The 5,605-nt window shown below is 60.6% G+C and overlaps 1 protein-coding gene across 1 annotated transcript; it reads right to left on the bottom strand.

Annotated features, from left to right (window-relative positions):
• Positions 1 to 628: 628 nt before the first annotated feature.
• On the bottom strand, positions 629 to 3,681 carry KLF4 (KLF transcription factor 4). The gene is made up of 4 exons (XM_086479785.1): positions 3,568 to 3,681; positions 2,528 to 3,437; positions 2,276 to 2,440; positions 629 to 804 (listed from the first exon to the last, which is right to left on the bottom strand). The coding sequence occupies exons 1-4, from the start codon at positions 3,661 to 3,663 to the stop codon at positions 629 to 631; spliced, it is 1,347 nt and encodes a 448-aa protein (XP_086335911.1). The 5' UTR covers positions 3,664 to 3,681.
• Between the last annotated feature and the right edge of the window lie 1,924 nt (positions 3,682 to 5,605).

Here is a 5,605-nt window from a genome sequence, read left to right as displayed (position 1 = left end):
TAGGTCATAATAGGCGATCGGAAGACAAAAGTATTTCCTTGTCAGATATGCAGCAGTTTGAGAACTTTGGCTTCCTGGTTTTGGTACCTCTAGAACCAACAGTCACTAAGCACCATGAAATAGGCTTTTAAAATATAAATTCTGTACCTGAATTTTTCCTCCTCTTTTAACATTGTAATGGCTTTTAGGAGGAAAAAAAAAAGAAAGTACAAGATGACATTTACATCTAATATTGCATTGAAAGAAAATCAAGGGAATGTCATTTCCCTGTGTAATATCCCCACCCTCCGAACTACACACAGTCTGTTTAACCCTGATATCCGTGACTTCCAGTCACTCCTTGGCATTCTGTAGTCCAGAAATAATTCAAGTTGGAATTACAAATGGAATGATAGAAGATCCAGTCATTGACCCCAATGTTTTTGGTTCTCTTATTTTAAGGGTATATATATGTGTAAAAAAAGTTGCAATGTCTGTATGCAATTATCCCTCTTTTCCACTCTTTGGAGGACTTCACCTTGATTATCTGTAGTGCTTAAACTGTGTTCTCCCCATCTCACGGAAGACAGTCCTTGCGCTGTAAATACTGAATCTCTACGGCAGTTACGGAAAGAACCACTGCTTCCAACTAAAAGTGCCTCTTCATGTGTAAGGCGAGGTGGTCCGACCTGGAAAATGCTCTGTCACACCGCTGGCACTGGAAAGGGCGGTGGCCTGTGTGTTTTCTGTAGTGACGAGTAAGTTCATCAGATCGGGCAAACTTCCATCCACAGCCTTCCCAGTCACAGTGATAAGGCTTCTCACCTTTAAAAAAATAGAAAACAAAACACATGAGTTCGCTTTTCTTCTAACTTTCTTTCAAGAAACACTAACACATTTTGTCCTGGATAAGAAAAAGGGTGATGTCAAAGGAAACGCAATGAACTTTTTGAAGCAGTTGCAAACAAAGAATAACAGAGTTAAGACTGTGTTTTCAAGATGCACAGGTACCATAAAATACTGGCATCACTGAAATCTTCGCTAAAATACTCATTTCCACTGTTTGTCTTGCACACAAGGCTTCAGAGCACACAAGTTCAGATAGTATAGTGTATTTTTGCTGGCTAATGTTATACAATCAAATAGTAACCAGAAATAGCTCAGAAGATACAATGTATTTAGATAATTGTAGGTCTCAAGAATTTAAAAAACAGCTGGAAACTCTTTTCATTAGCTCAGCTCCATTAAGAACTCAATCTTACTGCCTTCACTATAACAAAACCACTGTTGACAGCCAGACAAGTTTCCCCGACTATTACAAACTCCCAGTCATACACATACTGGAGACAGTGCTGACCGGCTTGGGGCAGAACTAAAGTACTGTTCACTTGTCTGATTTCCCCCCTGCTCCACTGCCGTTAGCTGAAGACGTAGGCCAACTACTGCACTACTACCAGTAGTTTCTTCCTTTCCTATCTCCTCTTCAAAGGAAAGTTTTGAGTCAAGTTCAGAATGCAGGGATTTCAAATATGCAAATTCTCAGGTTACTTAATCACTGTTACAGAATGGCCGCACTGGTGAAACTGCGCACAATATACCTGCTTTCACAAGCTCAGTTACTGCAACACCATATTCAGCTGCAAGGTTAAAGTTTGAACTCAGGCTCAGGAACACACTTTGGCAGATTTTATCCGAACTCTAGCAGTAGTCAATCAACTGGTAAACTCTGCCTCTTTGGTACCAGTGCAGGAGATGTGTTCTCGTGTAGGCGAGGCACCCTGTCGGTGCTGCCGACATAGCTGAAAGCCCCACTTGCGAGACGCCGATCACACTTTCCTTAGAAAGGCAACAGCAGCTTGCAGAGGTGCACTATCTCTTGCACTAATGTGAGCCAAGCCAAAAGGGGTGCATGTGCGAAGCACTTAACAATGAGCAAAGAAAGTGGGTGGGCCAACACCATCTAGAGCAACAAACCCCAGGTGACTTCCAACTACCTGCTAATTAGCTAGCCACATAGCAAGAAAGGAGCAACAAACTTTGTCTTGCCTTGGCAAGAAACCCACCCGCTCCCACATCTGAGTCATTTGGAACCATTAAGCAAAATGCCAAGCCAATAAGCAAAGACTGCGTAAGACTTTATGTAGCCAAGAGGGAAGGAAAAAAAGCCCCAAAACCCAACGAGAAGGGCTGCTACTTTGATCCCTCTTCCCGTGCTCCCACCTCTTCACTGTCTGAGGGGCTCAATCCATTGCCCCTCAGGCCAGGGCACCCCACTGACCCCCACACTGGGACTAACCTGTGTGGGTTCTCAGATGCGCCTTGAGATGTGAGCTCTTGGTGTAAGTTTTGCCACAGCCTGCATAGTCACAAGTGTGTGTGGCTGTCCTTTTCCTAGGCCATGACCGGCGTCCCCTCTTGGGCTTGGTCTCCTCAGGCAGGCAGCTCCCCGGTGGCATCAGCTCTAGAGGAGGACAGGGAGGAGTGAGCACCGCCACGGCCAGCGCCACAGGTGCCCCAGCATGCCCGCTGCCGAAGCACAGGGACTCACCTTGGTACTGGAGCGTGCTGGGGGGCAGCTGCTCAGACAGGAAGGTGGGGTAACCGGGGGCCGGGGGGTACCCCGGGGGCAGCGGCAGCGGTGGGTGGCTCAGCCCCGGGGTGGTGGGGAGACAGTCTCTGCCACTGAGCATCTCTTCGGGCCCCAGCGAAGGCGTAGTCCGGGCAGGCAGCGGGCGGCCCAGGGTGAAGTCGTGCTGTGGGGCTCCTCGGGGGCCGCTCCCCTGCGGTGGTGGCGGCGGCGGGGCCAGGGTGCACGGCGGGGCGGCCTCCTGCTTGATTTTGGGGCACATCCGCGGCAGTGGGCTGTAGGGGGCCCCGGAGCCCTCAGTGCCGGGCGGCGGGGCGGCAGCCGGCGGGCCGCTCTTGGGGCTGAGCCCCGGGTGGTTGTACTCGCCGACGGCTTTCACCACGAACTTGCCCTGCAAGCTGCCCAGAGGCGGCAGCGCCGCCGGCGCCGGCAAGTACACCGGGTCCAGGTCGGGCCGCATGAGCTCGGCCACGAAGCCTCCCGAGGGGGACACGTCGGTGATGTCAGCCAGGTTGAAGGGGGCGGCGGGGCCGGCAGCGGGGGCCCCGTCGCGGCTGCCGCCGCCGCCGTAGAGAAGGCCGGCGGGCTCAGGCCGCGGCAGCGGGTAAGTGAAGGGCCCGGCAGGGCAGGGGCTGGCGGTGGGGGCCGGGGCGGCGGCGGGGGCCACCACCACGGCGGCGGCGGCGGGCTCCTGGTGCATGAGGGAGTTGGAGAGAATGAAGTCGAAGTCCAGCAGTTCATTGAACTCCTCAGCGTCGCGGCGGGACCCCAGGGCGGCGGCGGCCTCCAGCTCCGACGGCGGCGCCTCCACGGGCCGCGCCGCCAGCGCCGGCGGCGGCCGCTTCAGCTGCGACAGCTCCTCCCGCCACCGCTGCGGGGAGACGGGCACGACTCAGCCCCCGGCCCGCCGCCGCGCCGCGCGCCCCCCGGCCGGCCCCCGCCGCCGCCCACGCCCCGGCCCCGGCCCGGCCGGTCCGCGCCGCCACGACGCCGATACTCACGTTGCCGGGGCCCGCGGGCCGCGCCGCCTTCTCGCGGCCCGCGGCGCCCGCCGCGAAGGTGGCGATGGAGGGGAGGAGCGTGCCGCTGAGCGCCATCTCGCATTCGCCGGGGGGCTGCCTGCGGGTGGGGAGAGCACAGCTGCGTCAGGCGGCGGCGGCGGCGAGGGAGGGCCGGGGCCCGCGCCCGGCACCCACCGCATCCGCGCCGGAGCGTCACGCCGAGCTGCTGCCGCCGCCGTCCCGAATGCCGCCACGGAGGAGAGGAAGGAGAGGTGGTACGGACGCGCCGTCCAGCCGCGGAGAGCCAGTCCAGCGCCGCCGGGGTGGTGCAGCGGGAGCGCCCTTCCTCGGTGCTTTACCGGAGATGAAGGTGAGTGGGACGCGGGGCGCTAGCGGCGCCGCGGGGAGGCGGCCGCCGCCCGGCAACGCGGCTTCGGCACCGGCAGGGCGGCGACGCGAGGCGCTTCGCAGGGACCCGCGGCCATGGGGGAGCTGGGCGGGACGGACGGGGCGCGGCGGTGCCAGTGAAGAAGGAGGGGCCGGGCTGCCCCGCGCTCTGCTGCTGCCGCCCACTGCCCACCGCCGCCGCACCCCGCTCGGCACTGACCGCTGCTCGCCGCCACCGCCCTTCTTATAACCTCACCTCGCGCCCGCCCCGCCCACCGTCGCCGGGCGACGGCGAAAACAAACTGACACGTGGGGAGAGGGGGCGGTGCGCCAGGCCAGGCGGGGGAGAGGGATGCGTGTGTGTAAAGACGGAGAGGGGTCTCGCGCCCCGCCCCGCCCCGCCCCGCATGACGCAGGCCGGGGTGGTGACGCCAGTGTGCTGTGTGTGCGGGGAGGGAGGGGCGGGGGAAGGTCGGGGATGCTCGAGCACCGCGGGGTCTCGCGCACCTGCGGTGGGAGAGGGGAGAGGAGGGCAGGGGAAGGGAAGGTGCACCGCAGAGAATGCACCGCGCCGCGTGGCACCGCGCGCCCCGCCGGGCGTGCCCGCTGGCGTGGGAACGCCGGTCTCGTGCGGGGTGTGACACCGACAGCGCGCCCCGGCCCCGCAGGCGGCCAGGGGCGCCGGTGGGAAATAAAGTGTGAAACGAGGGACGCGTGGTGGGACGGCCCGGCCGGCCTCTCCCACCGCGCCCGCCGGCGCCCCCAGCCTCCCGCCTGTCTCCCGCTTTTGCCTTTAATTTGCTTTTTCTGTTTAAATTTTTCTTGGGTATTTTTTTCTTCTTTTTTCCCTTTTTTTTTTTTTTTTTTTTTTTTTTTCCCTGGAGTGCGTCCCGACGGCGGGACCCTTTACGCGCCTTGGTTCGTGCCGGTAATGGACTATTCTGCGGCTTTTAGGTCGCAGGGAGCCTGTCGGTCTGGGGCCGGGGCGGGCGGCGCCGGTGCCCGCAGGACGGAGGCGGAGCAGCGCAGGGCCGGGTACGCGGGCGCGGCCGGGGCCGGGGCCGGGCGGCTGCAGGCGGCGGCGGTCCCGGCTGGGCTGGTGGCATCGAAGCGGCTCCCCGGGGCGCGGCGGCGGTGTGGGGCCGGAGGCAGGGACGAGGCTGCCGGTGGGTGCCGGCGGGACCCCGCCGTGGGCCGGTACAGAGGGCGGCGGGGGAGGGTTGTGCGGCAGTGCGGATGCGATGCTGGAAATCCTCCGGGGGAAAAAAAAAAGGAGAAATTAAAAGAAAAATTTAAAAGCCCACAACCCCAAAACAAAGCAAAACCCCACAGCAACCTCAAAGCGAGGACCGGGCTCGCCGGCGGGAGCGAGCGGGTGGGCGGGAGCGGCGGCCCGGCTCCTCCAGAGGGCAATGGCGAGCCGGCGCAGCTGCCCCGGCAGCTGGCAGACCCGGCGGGCCGCCGCATCGGCCCCCGCGGCCGCCCCCTCTGGCGGCGCCCCCGCCCCGGGCTGTCCCGCGGCGCTGCCGCACTCCCGGACGGGTCGGGCCGGAGGGGTGAAGTCCCTGCCCTGCGTAATTTGCAAACATGAGCCCGAGTAACTTACGATGACTAAATTAAACCCTAAAATAATAATAAAATGCCCGGCTTT

This window comes from Leptosomus discolor, chromosome Z, assembly GCF_034619465.1.
Source record: "Leptosomus discolor isolate bLepDis1 chromosome Z, bLepDis1.hap2, whole genome shotgun sequence".
NCBI lineage: Eukaryota > Metazoa > Chordata > Aves > Leptosomiformes > Leptosomidae > Leptosomus > Leptosomus discolor.
Note: the sequence above shows the minus strand (reverse complement) of the source record. Positions and strands in the feature narration are given on the sequence as shown.

What these genes read in the sequence shown, in the direction of transcription:
- KLF4 (XM_086479785.1), bottom strand. Translation starts at nt 3,663, where the DNA reads ATGGCGCTCAGCGGCACGCTCCTCCCCTCCATCGCCACCTTCGCGGCG. An exon ending in GGCCCGCGGGCCCCGGCAAC is followed by an intron (nt 3,438 to 3,567) that starts GTGAGTATCGGC and finishes GTCTCCCCGCAG; the next exon opens with CGGTGGCGGGAGGAGCTGTC. An exon ending in GCATCTGAGAACCCACACAG is followed by an intron (nt 805 to 2,275) that starts GTTAGTCCCAGT and finishes ATTTTTTTAAAG; the next exon opens with GTGAGAAGCCTTATCACTGT.